At 42.7% G+C, this 15,330-nt stretch overlaps 1 protein-coding gene and 2 long non-coding RNA genes across 5 annotated transcripts in view; 2 read left to right on the forward strand and 1 right to left on the reverse strand.

The window, feature by feature from the left end:
- The window catches only part of ttll10 (tubulin tyrosine ligase-like family, member 10), a 19,371-nt gene continuing 4,041 nt past the window's right edge, over positions 1-15,330 (forward strand). Inside the window, exons 1-10 of one of the 3 annotated variants that reach the window (XM_061835910.1) lie at positions 1,088-1,211; positions 1,452-1,586; positions 5,899-6,154; positions 6,722-6,857; positions 7,709-7,827; positions 7,932-8,052; positions 9,323-9,408; positions 10,502-10,688; positions 10,823-10,994; positions 11,076-11,216. In XM_061835910.1, coding sequence (XP_061691894.1) covers positions 5,902-6,154; positions 6,722-6,857; positions 7,709-7,827; positions 7,932-8,052; positions 9,323-9,408; positions 10,502-10,688; positions 10,823-10,994; positions 11,076-11,216 — 1,215 coding nt within the window. In that variant the 5' untranslated portion in view covers positions 1,088-1,211; positions 1,452-1,586; positions 5,899-5,901. Of the gene's footprint in view, positions 104-1,087; positions 1,212-1,451; positions 1,587-5,898; positions 6,155-6,721; positions 6,858-7,708; positions 7,828-7,931; positions 8,053-9,322; positions 9,409-10,501; positions 10,689-10,822; positions 10,995-11,075; positions 11,217-15,330 lie in introns of those variants that run through there. The other 2 variants (XM_061835926.1, XM_061835918.1) reach the window with 2 other exon arrangements.
- Positions 12,234-15,330, forward strand: part of LOC133509184 (uncharacterized) — a 5,411-nt gene continuing 2,314 nt past the window's right edge. The window contains exons 1-2 of the long non-coding RNA XR_009797257.1: positions 12,234-12,355; positions 14,237-14,357. This is a non-coding gene — a long non-coding RNA (uncharacterized LOC133509184). The remainder of the gene's footprint in view (positions 12,356-14,236; positions 14,358-15,330) is intronic.
- LOC133509187 (uncharacterized) overlaps positions 14,975-15,330 on the reverse strand; it is a 9,488-nt gene continuing 9,132 nt past the window's right edge. Inside the window, exon 3 of the long non-coding RNA XR_009797258.1 lies at positions 14,975-15,321. This is a non-coding gene — a long non-coding RNA (uncharacterized LOC133509187). The remainder of the gene's footprint in view (positions 15,322-15,330) is intronic.

Here is a 15,330-nt window from a genome sequence, read left to right on the forward strand (position 1 = left end):
GTCACGCGGGCTGATCGCATTCCAGACTGAAGGAAAACCTGCAGAAGATTCCTGAGCTGGTCTGTGCATGCGTGGAGCAGTCGGTCCAGATTCCTGCTCTCAGGTTTGTTGCCCGAGGATGGCGAAGAAAAGATTCCGGTTGTACAGAAGCTCAAAATTTTGGTTAGCCTAATTAGATGAGTCATTTTTTAAGCATTTTTCGTAAAATAAGAATCCATCCATTTTCTTTGACACTTATCCTCACGAGGGGAGTGCTGGAGCCTATTCCAGCTGTCAACGGGCAGGAGGCGGGGTACACCCTCAACTGGTGGCCAGCCAATCGCAGGGCACATAGAAACAAACAACCGTATGCACCCACATTCAGACCAAGGGGCAATCTAGAGTGTCCAAATAATCTTGCATGTTTTTGGGAGGTGGGAGTAAACTGGAGTGCCCGGAGAAAACCAATGTAGGCACGGGGAGAACATGCAAACTCCACACAGGCGGGGCAGGAGTTTGAACCTCAGTACTCAGAACTGTGTGGCGAAACGCTCTCTCGAGTTGCTGCACCGCGCTGCTAAAAATAAGAAAATACACAACCAATGTAATAAGAAGAGTCTAGCTACTGCCTCAGGTCTTGTTTGTGCGTATGAGCAGGCGCGACATCCACTTGAAGTTAGCAAATGTTTAATGTTCAAATGTTCTGTCATATACTGAATGGACTAAATCACGTTTTTCATCATTTCATCATTTTACCAGCAGTAATCAAAACCAACGGAGAAATCGCAGACAAGGCTGGAAGAAGTCTTCCATGATAGGCAGTGGTAGCCAGAATCTAGGAATTACAAGTGAAGGTGAAGAAGGATGTCTAAATTTCCAAAAAAATACAAAAGTTGTACTTTTCCAATGCGTGTTTGCTTGTGATAGCGCTAGCGTGATTCTAGCAGCTTTATTGCGCCACACAAACCAAAATACAGGAAGCTCATCATGGGTAAAGATTGACGTCCCCCCTAGCCAATAGGATGCCAGGAAAATGTTACGGTGATAGCCAATGGTAGAGAACCTCTTATCGCGCCACGCAAACCAAGATACAGGATGTTGACATTCGGTGGAATGTGGAGAATCCAGTGCCTATTTTTTCCTTTCGTATCTTGAATTTCCTTCGTAACTAGTGACAATATTTTTCCGAGGAGGCGTTTAGTAACCTGAATTTTTCGTTACTGGAAACGGTGGTAAGTTGAGGTACCAATGTATAAAGAAAATGAGTGTGAAATGTAATATCTTTGTAAGGTCACTTCATCTTTGAGAAGTAGCAAAAGTAGTTTTTACACAGTATTTAAGTAGACAAATAAATACCCAGGGACTGAAGATGTGGCAGACAAGATGTCAAATCATTCTCATGTACTGTGCTGTTACCTGTTACGTTGGGCTTGAGGAGCTTTACTGAAATGACGCCAGAATTTCCACCCCAGTTAGCAACTGAAGTTGGAAAGAATTCAGAGACAAAAAAGGGTGAACATACAGGATGACTCTGACTGGTGGAGGGGCCACGAGCAGCTGAGAGGATTCAAAACTGATGCGGCATCGGCAAGATTTCTACCCAACTGGTAAGTTTATCACCTCTTTTAAGTTTTAATTGATTGTGCATTCTAAACAAAACTTCACATTTAGAGGAGTTGTGGGTTTTACTCGTGAAGTGAGGCTACATTCAAATCTTGGTCACAGTTTTAAAACTGCAAACTGACCATTGAAGTACAATAGTAAAAAAAGAAAAAATATTGAAATACATTACTGTACTGTACAATACCTGTTTCACTAACTTGTCACAATAACAAAAACAGTTTTCCACAAACTAAATAGTCTCTCTTTTTTCCTACCTCCTTGTACTGAAAAGAAGAAATTTTTTATGTTGCATATTTTTTTTTTTTAAACCAAGAGAAAGCAAGCATTGGCTATGCAAAACTATCTAATGATAATGATCGTGGAAATGCTTCGCAGGTGTTATTTTTCATATTTGAGAACTTTTGAAAAAAAAAAAAAAAAAAAATAAGGGGCAAGCCCTCTTTGACAATGTATGGAATCAAATTTACAGGTAATGCTTTTCAATTCATAAAAAGTCATTGGAAAAACAAATTGGCAGAGTACAGATAGTGGAAAAATCTTTTGAAGTACAGGAACTACTTGGTTACTTGCCCCCACTGTCTCAACCGTGGTGGGACTGAGAACTAAAAGAGCCTGGGAACACCTTGCGGTACCCCCCGGTCGCCATTGTACTCGTGTAAGGAAATCAGCGCAAGAGAGCAAAGCCTATTGAGGCACGCCTCTCTTTACTCAGTAACTTAACTCCATTGCCGCCACCATAGAACACACGTTCAAGGAGAATCCCTCCAAAGAGCGATATTGGTTGTTGTGTAGCGACATCATTGCTGCGGGCTGTAAATTCCCAGCACTTCCTGATGCAGTTGATGTGACGTGGGAATGGGCCGGTCTCCCAAGAATTCACACTACGCTCTCAACCACACGCTGTTTTATTTGTGTTTTTCATGTATAATATTGTATAGACTTTCCATGTTCTCCCTTTGCCTGAGTGGGTTTCCTCCCACATTTCTAAAACATGCATGGTATATTCATTCAAGACTCGTAATTGTCTGTAGCTGTGAATGTGAGTGTGGATGATTTGTTTGTCTGTAAATGGTTGGCGACCAGATAAGATCCCTTGCCTGAAGTCAGTTGAGATAGATGCCAGCACACTTGTGACCGTGTTGTTGTTGTAGCCAGCCAATCGCATTCTTCAGTAGTAGACTTCTAGTTCCAGGAAGCAGCCACTTCCTTCGGCGTTTCCACAGGTCCATTACGGTCAGCATAGTGGGAACCGCTGCGCAGTTGAAGATGTGCTGCGTGTCGTGAGGGCCCTGTCCGCATTTCAGGCAGAGGCTGACGATAGTATTTTCGACACGAGCCATAAAGTCATTGAGCATGCGGCTTCGTCCAGAGCTGAGTTGCGATAGTTTGGATCTTGTAGCCCGCGGAAGATCGATTTCGGTTTTGTCCACCTTAGGGGTAGGGTAACCACCAAGGATGACTACCGGTTTGTAGCTGGCCACCGCTTCCTCAACCGGCGTTCAATGGAGCCTAAGTAGCCCGTCCCGGTAGGCTTGTTTATCGAACACCGTGTTGGTGGGCATGTCTTCGTTGAGGTCTTGATGGACAGACGTCATGGCGAAGTAAGCGCGGTTGAGGTGGTTCGTTTGACACCTGATGACACGGGTGCGCGGGTAGCTGGCAGCGTAGCAGATACTACTGGGCAGGTAGTTCGTTGTGTTGCTTCACCGGTAGGATTTTGGTTCTCACTCTGCAGGTGGTCCTCGTTAGCCATGGCCAGGCAGCTGGTAGTGACTCCGAGGGCGGCATTCTGCCGGGTCTTTTTCCAGTGTGATTGCTTGAGTGAGGGAGACCACATTGGAGCACCGTAGTTGATGATGGATCTTCCGATATCTCGGCACTCGGGCCCCAGTTTCAGCCGGAAATGGCTTTGAGTATATATACATTGAACAGGAGTGGGGATAGAACACCACCCTGAGGCACGCCCAGGGTGGTGTTCTATCCCCACTCCTGTTCAATCTATATATGTCAAAAGTCCCCACGCCACCCGCCGGTGAAGCTCTCACGTCGTATGCCGACGACATCTTGATCTACGTGTCCAACAGTAAGATCAATGCCGCCTGTGAGCGTGTGAGCAACTACCTCGACACCATACATCAATTCCTGGTTGAATGTGAACTTGTGACCCTAGTGAGGGTAAGCAGCTCACTATGTCACAGCCAATGTCAAAGTATGAATACTGAAATCATAATCATCTCAGCTCATTTAACTCACAATTTTACTGAATCAGCTTCCAGAGGCCTCCATGATTTTTTTTTTTTTGGTCAGAAACAGTTGTTTGTACTACTGTCAGAAACGTTGGACCTTTCCATGCTACTTGGATAGCCAAGTATTTTCCTTAAGTTGGTGCTTGGTAGTAAAAGATTCATGAACGAGTGCTCAAGATTGATGGACTGCTGTTTGTAAAACAAAACCAAAACGGTTTGTGCTCGAACACAATATGATAGCTTTGCCCTCCAGGTAGTTAATATTGGATGAATCTAAACACAAAGTGGCTGTGCAACACACACTCTTGCTGTGGAAAGATTGTCCAGTTGGCAACTGTTGCCATGACTCCCACTACTGGGTAAACTGCTGATTGTTTATGTGAATGGAGTGGAGTCGAGTGGAGTGGAGTGGAGTGGGGGTAGACTTGATGACCCTCAATGTGGCATTATGTCTGTGGCTTCACTGAGTTTCTAAGCCCACCAGACTGGAGGGTTGAATGCACATGGTGGAAGAAAAGCACGCTGAGAAGTCGAGAGGTCGAGACGTTGAGTGGAAAGCTAGCAACAATAGGCTCACGTTTTGCTTGTTCCCAATTGCAGTGTGAAGGTAAGGAAAGAATCCATTGCATTTGTTGACATAAAAGTGATATTTAGGGCCTGAAAATGCTAGCATTTAAAAAAAAAAAAAACTTGTCTCTTTAAGTCAAACTGAAATTCCACTGTTATCATTTCCATGTAGCCTAAACATCGAAAATGGTTCTAATTGGGCCTTGAGATCAAAATGATCCAATTTTCAAATTTTTCAAGATATAAGGCATCATTCGGATTTTTTTGCTTTGGCTTTCAAGCAAAATGTTTTAGACATACGTGTATATTACAGCAGTGAAACTCAGTTGACCTCACAACAAGCAGTTGAGACTTAAATCTGTTTATTGCCACACCCAGTTGAAATTCACTGTCACACTATACATAAAGCTAAGATAATTAGCTGTATTTAAAGCAACTGTATAACTTTGCGTCAAAGTCGAGCTATCTTCATGCTTCCATGCAATGGTACCATGAAAGCCCAAAGGCGGGCTCATGAATTGTGTTGGTGTTGTTGTGTTATAACCCTTAAAGCATCAGATATTTGGACACATACAGTGGAACAGTACACAAAGGTTCTGGGGACCTTGGTTCAAATCCCGGCCCCGCCTGTGTGGAGTTTGCATGTTCTCCCATGCCTGCATGGGTGTCCTCCGGGCACTCCGGTTTCCTCCCACATCCCAAAAACATGCAACATTAATTGGATACTCTAAATTACCCCTAGGTGTGATTGTGAGTGTGGCTTTTTGTCTCAATGTGCCCTGCGATTGGCTGGCAACCAGTTCAGGGTGTACCCCGCCTCCTGCCCGTCGACACCTGCGATAGGCTACAGCACTCCTGCAACCCTCATGAGGATAAGCGGCTCAGAAAATGGATGGACGAATCTCAAGGCACAGATGAACCACAAGGAAAAAGGGTAGTGTTGGATGAGATCAGGAGGGCAAACTACCATTTTTACTAGGTTGCTGATATATGAACTTTATGTGATTACACTATAAATGGCAATCCATGCAGTGGAGCTAAAAAAATGAAAATCCATGCTTCAGAGGCCAACTTCAAAATAAAAGCATTGTCCCGTGTATTATTTGTGTGGTTTTGTGGTGATGGCCGACCTGTTTTCATCGCTGTGGCAGGTGGCTTGACTCTGACATTTTGATAGGAGGTAGAAATAATTACATGATGATTTGAACCCAAACTTGCTCCAATATCGTTCAAACCATTGTTAGACATCATAGCATACAAGGGGAGCCCAAATTCCTGATTTCCAGATTAGTAATATGCTGTTAATGACAGCACTTGACGTTAATTTCAGTCGATGACACAGGGTGACATTACCCAACATTTCCACTCAATGGAATAGGTGAAATTTTATGGATTTAACTACTGTTTTTAAAGTGCGTAATGATCAAAGAAATACATGCTACGATTAATGAATATCCCTATTTATCATCTTCTTCATCTGGAGATCATGTCAATTCGGAGCTGTGTGGAGCTTTGCAGTCAGGCCCTGAATGATGACAACCAAGTGCACAGGCGAGGCGAAAAAGCAGAGGACAACCAGGCTTCAGTTGTCCAGTTGAGTCCTGCACATTATGTCATACAGGTTGAGTTGGCAAAAGATGGACAGATGAAAGTCAAGGGGAAGGGGAAGCCGACTGGTGATGACAAAAGGAGATGTATCCAGATGGCTATTAACAAGACGGCACACAACAGAACCTTAGGTGTGCTCGTGTCACATCCCAACCTTGTAAAGTACAGTGGAACCTGGATAAAACAGACTTCGATATAACGGATCTTACATAAAACTGGACAGTGTGTCCAAAAATACTTTCCATTTGTTGATTAAACTGCCGGTGACAAAGTCTATTATTTCCAGAATTGGCCATTGTTGTTTATTGGTGCTGTGCCGCAATGCAGACAGAGAATGGGACTGACGTATTTCCGAGTCACAGATACACAATATGACTAAATGTCCCTCCCATGCCTATGTGGTGGCCATGTTGAATTTGGGGCCTTGCTGTGGCAGCCATGCCTTCATTGTTAGAGAGAGAAAGGGTGTGGTAAGTTTGAATAAAATGTAAAATTTAAAAACATTTTCAAGCCACCCAAAAAACTCCCAAACAGCAATTTTCTTCTGTGTAGTAATATGAGTGCATTAGTCTAAAAAAATGGCTTCATTTCAAAAGCTAATAGCAATATTTGATGACCCCTTCCGCCGTTATGAGTCTGTTCTATCGAGGTTGCACCGAAAATGCTTTTTTTCATAATTGTATTGGTAAAAATGTCAGGTGCATGCCTCCATAAGTCCTTTCCCAGGACCTTGCTGATGTGGTCCTATCCAGTTAGGAAAGAGGGACAGTATCCCGAGGAGCCTCGAGGTTCTGGGCCTTTCTTCTTCTTCGGAGGCACCAATGGGGCTGAAATGTAAGTACGACACGTGCTTTGAACACTATTGGGACGTGTTTATTACACATACTGAGATTTCAAGTAAGTTAAACTATGGAGTTGGTTTCCACTTTTCCAGAAAACTTTCTGGAAGGTGTTGATATGTCTCAGTTCTTCCCAATGGTCTTGTGTGGGCTTGTCCATCTAACCTTTGACCTGTTTTACTGAATACAAGAGTCGGTTGTAGAGGACTCGTATTATCCAGTAAATCCATCCATAATTGTAACGAGTGAAAATGCTGAGTGGCTAATAACTACGATATGTCTCAAAGTCATCCATCTATCCATACATCCATTTTCTGAACTGCTTATCCTCACAAGGTGCGCAGGAGTGCTGGAGCCTATGCCAGCAATCATCAGGCAGTAGGTGTGGTACAGGGTGTACTGGTTGCCAGGGGCACATGGAGCCAGACAACAATCACACTCACGGTCACACCTAGGGGGAATTTAGAGTCTCCAATTAGTTCAACGTCAGCCAAGCTCATCGTTTTCAACATTGAAATAATAATATATGTATCTCATTTCCGAGTATGAAATAATCATCTATTTGTATTTTTTATGCTCGTTCTGCAAGATTCTCCAAATTCTTCACAATTTGAAGAAGGGCTGTGTCCTTATTCTGCACTGATGGTGGGGGCTTTATTGCATACGTATTTTGATGATATCAGGTTCTCATTGATCCATGCAAATCTTGTCTTGGGAGATTCTCTCCAACCTCTGATTGTTTCTCAGATAGGCTGTGTTAAGTAAAGTTTTCTGAATCTGAAGTGTATCTGTTGCTCCCTCGGTCTTTTGTGTGATTGAACATGATTGCTATCCTCTGCCCTTCAGAGTGAGCGCTTACTGTGAGCGAAGAGGATGGCAGAGGATTCACAACAAGCACAGGGAGGACTTCAAACTCAAGTGGTCTGAGACCAAATCTCCACGCACCTACCTCAATTTCAGGGAAGGTGAGCGCACAGGCTTATTTTCAGGATATCACAGCACACAATTCTTTCTTTCTTTCTTTTTGTGGTCTGGTTCAAGCAGTCGCCATTTCCCGTGTTGTTCCCAGGAGAGCAGCTCGTGTATCAGATCCCCAACAACAAAGTGCTCACCACCAAGATTGGCCTGCTCAGCAGTTTGATGGCATATGAGCGAGTCAGGTGCAAAGTCAACCATGGCCAAGCGCTTAGGTGACTTTCTGTGAATCCACACAGGCTGCTTATGTTGAAAAAAACACAGACGTAGAGTACCTAAACCTATTTCCTCGGAGACATTTTCTTTGAATCATTCATCTCTCAATGCAAACCCAATAAAGTTGATCTAGTGTTGCAAAACATAAAAATCTTTTCAATGTATATTCATCTTACAAAGATTTAACGTTCAAACTCTTGAATGTTTCCGTTTGCTTTGCAAACATTCTATCATTTTGAATTTGATACCTGCTACGTGTTCAAAAATTGCTGGGGCGGGGGCAACAAAAGACTGGGAAAGTTGAATAATATTAAAAATAAAATCTGTTTCCACAAGTGAGCAGGTTAATTGTAAAGAGGTGAGTTTCATGACTGGGTATCACAATGAGAGAAATCAGAGAATGTGGAAAAATCCCAGCAAGTAAACACCTAGGCTGGTTTGTTGATAGTTTTCCAAACTATTATAGAATATAATTTCTAGTTGTTGTTTTTTTCTTTCAGGAATAAATCAGGTCATATTCTGTATTTAACATGAAAAAAATCCATGATTTTAGTACATTAGCATGCAAAATTTGAGATTATTTTGGGTAATATATCACTTCATGGCAGCACGGTGGATCAGCTGTAAAGTGTTGGCCTCACAGTTGAGCTGAGGTCCCGGGTTCGATCCCGGCCCCGCCTGTGTGGAGTTTGCCTGTTCTCCCCGTGCCTGGGTGGGTTTTCTCCAGACGTTCCGGTTTCCAGCCACATCCCGAAAGCATGCAACATTAATTGGACGCTCTAAATTGCCCCTAAGTGTGATTGTGAGTGTGGCTGTTTGTCTCGATGTGCCCTACGATTGGCTGGCAACCATCACAGGGTGTACCCGCTGACAGCTGGGATAGGATCCAGCACTCCAGACACCCTTGTGAGAATAAGCGGCTAAGAAAATGGATGGACAGATGGTTGGATGGATGGATATCACTTCATGCCATAAAAAATCTGAAGAATCGTTTGAGAGCCGAATGAGCCGGCTATCTTTAATTGAGCTGACCAAAAGAGCTGGTTCTCTCAAAACAGTCAGAATTCCCATCCCTGATTCAATTTGTCAAAAAATATAAAATTGACCAAATTTAGACAGAGGACCTTTCTGCCTGACAGTGACAATATATAGATGTAATTATATTATAATATATAAAATAGTTCACTGGTAAAACTAAAACTACACTGTTTATTTAACTTGAATTCTCTGTGCATAATACTGTATTTCGGAATGTGCTGTGCTACACAGGAAGCTGAAAATGGAGGAGTTTATTCCTACAACCTTCCGTATGGATGTGAAGGAAGAGCGGGAGGCTTTCTTTGCTCTCCAGGGGGGTAGAAATAATTCTTTCTGATCCTCTAATACATACACACGACACGGGTTGAATAGCCTTTTTGTGTAGAATATCAAACTGCAAAATGTAATAGTCTGCGTAGCAGGGTTAACCGGTGAAGTGGTGATGATTTCATGAAAAGCGGAAAAATAATGCACTCCACCTCCCATGAGGCCCTGATAAAATCACCCGGGGAACATGCTGTTGCCATAGCGATGAGTCAGCAGAACCCAGGGCTGAGGCACAAACATGAGGAGACGGACTCAACGTGTTGGACAAAGCTAAGGCAAAATCTACAGTGTAATATAAGAATACACATGCATATTTGACCTCAGAAGACTTCAAAGTCAAGTCAAGTTTATTTGAATAGGCATTAAAGACAAAAGAGTCTCAACGGGCTTCACAGGGCCACAGGTGACAAAGATTGACAACACTCCGATGTGAATCCCCCAGTCAGGCAAGGAAAAAGTCAAAAGTCCATTTGCGAGAAATGGAAAACAAAACATGAGAAGGGACCACACATTGGAGGGAACTTGCTCTCAGAATGACCACGCTTCAGTGACTCTTGAATGGAATACATTTATCAGATAATTTGGTGCTATACATTGTTGCATTGATAGCCTTAGGAAGAGTGGCTCAGCCTCAGGACCCGGTCCAATGGATCGGAGCTGATAGCTCTTACAGCAACTCCTCTGGGGAAGCGGAGGTCCACCTCAGATGGTTAGTGCAGAATCCCTACAGGGACAGGATCAAATTCGGTCATCATCACCTCCACCCCTCTCCGAGGATGGGGGAGGAGAGAGAAGAAGCGGCAGTAAAACAGGCCTACATGTATTTGAACGCAATGCCAAAGTGTAAAAATAAGACCTAGTTTGAGATAATCAATGCAATACTGCTTCAGTGACAATAGGGCAGCATCAAGTAAATAAGAGTTTGTGATCGTGACGATTTGACCCTGACGACCCTTTAAGGCTATTTCCTGAAATTGTTAAATAAAAAAACACATTGACGTAACGGGAAATTCAAATTGTCTATGACAGTACATGTGTAGGGCTTTACTTTTCACACTGTTGACTGTTGCTGATGCTCATCAGGTGCGAACAACAATTCCAGTCAAATGTGGATCTGCAAGCCCACGGGTCTGAACCAGGGCAGAGGGATCTTTCTGCTGAGAAACCTGGAGGACATTGGCACCTTCAAGCTGAAGCTGCAACGCTTGGACGACCTGCGGGCCAGCACCAAAATGCTTCACCGCCAGCCGCAGGCTTATGTCGTCCAACAGTGAGCACAGACACACATTCTGATACACACAAGATACTGTGTATACTGTATACCAGGGGCTCCACAAAGTACCACATTATCCACCAGATTCTTAGACTTGATAAGTGTCATCTGTGCAACTTTTAAATGTGCAGTTACATCCAGAGGCCTCTGCTGCTAAGAGGAAAGAAGTTTGATGTCCGCTCTTACCTCCTAATCGCATGCACGTCACCTTACATGGTCTTCTTTCGCCACGGATACGTCCGACTTACCTGTGACCCTTATGAGCCCAGCTCCAATAATCTCTCAGACCACTTGACCAATCAGGTACAAGCGAATAGTGTGAATCAGTTAGTCTTCAGAGGTTACATGATGGGTGTTTGTGCGCCCCCTGCCGCCCGCCTGCAGTACATGCAGAAGAAGAACCCATTGTACAGTCAGATGAAGGAAGACACCGTGTGGTCCATGGAGAGCTTCAACGCCTATGTCAACAACTGGTTTCAGGTTGCCAAGGCTCTACCGAGGGACTGGGTGCTGGGGGCCTTCACGGTGAGTGCTGCCGTTGTTGTCTGGTTGCTCGCAGGGACCAATTATCGGTCATAGAATGATCCATGCAGACTCAACTTGCTCCTAATTGAGGGGAAGGCGAGGTTGGCGTCAGCTCGTTTGTGTCTGACGATGCATCATCTTATCATTGCCGCTGAAATAATGATATGGCTGCGACAGTGACAAAATACAACTTAAGAGTAACAATAAAAACAAAAACATGACAATAAATAGTCACGCAGCTCGTTTCTTGGCCAATTTATTGGTTCTTGCCCCTCTGTTAACATGTTAGTATAAATATAATATAATTCATATAATTTTGTATTGTCTGAAATGTTTCAGATAAAACAAAACACCCCAAAAATAGATCAGCACTTAAGTCATCATTGGGTCGGGTGTACAGTAGAGTCTACTCTATGTTATATTGCATTATATTAAAATAAAATGTTTCATATATTCGGATCTTTAAAAAACTGTTGGGATGGTTCAGTATGCAAAATACCTGAAATTGTAAACACGTAGATTACTCTGCACTAACCAATTAACTAACACCCTATAAAGATTGGTGGATAATAGGTAAGGTTGGGCATTGTTTGAATTTGAGCGATTCCGGTCCTGATTTCCATTCCGGCTTCAAATCATTCTTGATTCAGATTCTTTTAAGGAGGCTCGTTCATTTGCATTGTCTTAAATAAAGGGTGTCCAATTATGAAAAGCAATTTTCATTTCATAGCATAGATTGAAATGAACATTTGACTCGGGGTTCTTTATAACCAGGATCCATGTCACGCCTATGAACAAAAAGGCAATGTGTGTGGAGCTAACCCGAATGACTTAATACTCATCAATTAATGTTTCAGCAAAAAATTAAATATGGGATTTTTAAAATAGTTATTTAAAACATCAAAATGGTTTATATGTGCATGTTTTAACTTGTTTTGCTGTTTTAGGCATGAAGCCTTTAATTTTGAAGGGTATGCATGGGAACTCTGCATTTTGGCACAAAAAGTAACTTCACATGAAACGCTCAAGTTTAAAAAATGAAAGTAAACCCAGACAGCAAAAAAAAAAAAGAGAAATGAATGGAACCAAATGCTCTGTAAAAGATTGATTCCTTAAACTGTTCTCTGATGAGCCACAAGGTAATGTTTCTGACACTGTGAGACGTATGTGAATATTATCCAAATTCATTGTGATGTAAAGTTGCTAGAGTGAACGTTGCTCAAGTTTTACCACAATTTTCAGCATTACTGGCTCTTCCATCAGTTTGAAGAATAAAACTAAGGCTAAAAAGCATCAGTACAGAAGTGCAATCTACTGATGACCTAGTTAGCAGCTTCATTGTTGCCACAAATATTTACTTATTGCAAATTGCTAATTTGACTCCGCGCGGTATAGGTTGAGCCCCGGAGCAGGAGGGAACGTCACAAAAGCCTCCGTTGCATTATCCAAACTTATTCCAAGTGCTGAACTGAGGTGACTGCTCATTTATTTTAACAGTTAAGAAAGGGTTTATTCACAAGCACAAGTCTTTGGGCTCATTCTTTTTCATTGGTTTTCTTCTTCGAGGTCGGCATCGAAAGAGAACAACCACATTTTTTAATTTCCAGAATGTTAGTCCCAATTCCAATCGGGTCCTAATTCTTGATGCTCCACCCTAAATACAATTATCTCTCCTATGATCATACATTCTTAAAAATGAATCCACCAATGACCCGTGGCGTCAGGTTAATGAAGCAGCAAACATTCTGGAAATATCTTCAGGGTCAGAACAGGAGAACCGAGATTAATTCCAATGTTTCAAGCCTAATTGGTGAACACGTCCTTTCTGTATCTGTATATGGCTTTGTCAGAGAGCTGTATATGTGGAATTTTTAAGAGGAAAATTAAAATTATGATCATTTAAAGGATAATTTAATAGATAAAACTAACGGACAGAACTGAGGTTTTTTGGTTTACCTTTCCACCCGCTAATTATTAGGCTTTTATGATGACTACCGTAATTCCCGGCCTACAGAGCGCACCTGGTTATAAGCCCCCCCAAGTACATTTGTAAAGGAAATACCATTTGGTACATAGATAGGCCGCAGCCGTTTAAAAGTCCCAAGTGCCCACCTTGAAACCCACATTGAAACACAAGATATTTACAAAAAAAAGATGGTACACAGATTTTAATGCTAGCGCCACTCCGCTACTGCTAACAATAGCGCCGGGCTAACGGGAGCGGTTAAAAAAAAAAAAACATACCGATAAAAATCACTGACACACGGCAGTGACACGCTTGCGCAGCGCTAACAGGGCCGGACCGGTAAAAGTCACTTCCTCGGCACATATATTCCACCGGTCTCACTCTTACCTTTTCCGCTCGAGTTCCCCATTTTGGCCGTTGGAAAAAAAATGCACAAATTAGCCGCATCACCGCATAAACCGCAGGCTTGAAAGCGTGTGAAAAAAAGTCGCGGTTTATAGGCCGGAAATTATGGTACCTCTTTTGTGATGAGAAGCAAATGCACCACTGTACGCGACCATTAACACCACTGCCCACCTGCCCCCAAACTGTTTTTTTGAAGACCAAGGTCAAGATCTATTGGCCGACTATCGCTGAAGTTGACAGTTTTTAGAGGCCTCGTTGAATTGTCTGCCTACTGAACGATGGAAATTGTATAATCATCGTTTTAGTAGTGGTGTGATGGCTGGGGCATGGGGCCACTGTGGTGTAAGGTTCCCAAACCTCCTGTGTGTAAGCCAGTCCATAAAAGTATTGCAAAAAAGACTGCCTTTCAGGTAAAGTTCACATGTCTGCCAGCTAGGCCTGAGCTGGAGGTGATTGGACATTGCTTTGAGCTGGTCCCCAAGTGCAGTGGAGTGCTGTCATTACACCTTATTGTTTCCTCTATAAAATTCCGAGTATGAAATTAACACATACCCACCTGCCAAATGCACGTTAAAATTCATTTTGGTGCATGGTCATAAAAATATACAAGCCAATTTGGCTGATGTGTGACCGGTGGCATTCCTGCCAGAGATGGCACTCGTGTCGAAGACAGCCTTGCTGCGAAATGCGAAAAGTTGGAGAAGATGTAGCTACTCCCCCGAAATGACCACGCCATCAGACAAAAAGCCCATCCAATGTTGCATATGTAAGTAAGTGAATTAATGTTACTCTTTACATGTTTTACAATCTGTGCAATTACTGTGATATGGTACAGAGTACAGTAATGTAAACGCTTCCATAGAAAGAAATTGAACTTTTTTTAAATTAAACTTTGTCTTTTAAAATCTCACTGAAATGTACTTTGTTGTAGGCTCTTACAGTGGCTTAATTAATTTACATGATAATTACCGCAATTTCCGGCCTACAGAGTGCTCCTTGTTATAAGCCTCACCCAGTACATTTGTAAAGGAAATACCATTTGGTACTTGCATACGCCACAGCTGTGTAAAAGCTGCAAGTGCCCACATTGAAACCCACATGGAAACACCATATTTACAAAGAAAGACTGTACACAGTTTAACGCTAGTGCCACCGCGCTAATGTTAGCACCGCCGCGCTAATGGTAATGCTAACGCTAGGGTTAACAGGGCCAGTTAAAAAAAAACATACCGGTAAAAATCACCGAGACACGGCAGTGACACGCGAGCGCAGTACTAACAGAGCCTGACAGGTAAAAGTCACTTCCTTGGCACAAATATTCCATCGGTCTCACTCTTACCTTTTCCGCGCGAGTGCTCCCTTGCGGCCGTTAGAAAAAATGCACAAATTAGCCGCATCACCACAAAAACCGCAGACTTGAAAGCGTGTGAAAAAAGTCGCGGTTTTTAGGCCGGAAATTACGGTAATGTCAGAGTGGAAGGACCTGAATAGTCGCGAGACATACACAAATGTCTACCAGGCAAAAGCGTTCACACATTACATAACAGTGACAGTTTTTATTTTTCAGAATCAGAGTAAATGTCATTTATTATTTATTATTATTTGTGTAATTGTTGGCAAGCGCATACATTGTCTGAGCCTTCCACAGGAACTTTTGAAGAGTCGCTGTCAACAGAACGCCGCGCCATTGGTGTGCTTACGTCCTTGATCTTTTTGTTGCTCTTCTTGCCATCCCTGCAACGA

This window comes from Syngnathoides biaculeatus, chromosome 2, assembly GCF_019802595.1.
Source record: "Syngnathoides biaculeatus isolate LvHL_M chromosome 2, ASM1980259v1, whole genome shotgun sequence".
Classification (NCBI taxonomy): Eukaryota; Metazoa; Chordata; class Actinopteri; order Syngnathiformes; family Syngnathidae; genus Syngnathoides; species Syngnathoides biaculeatus.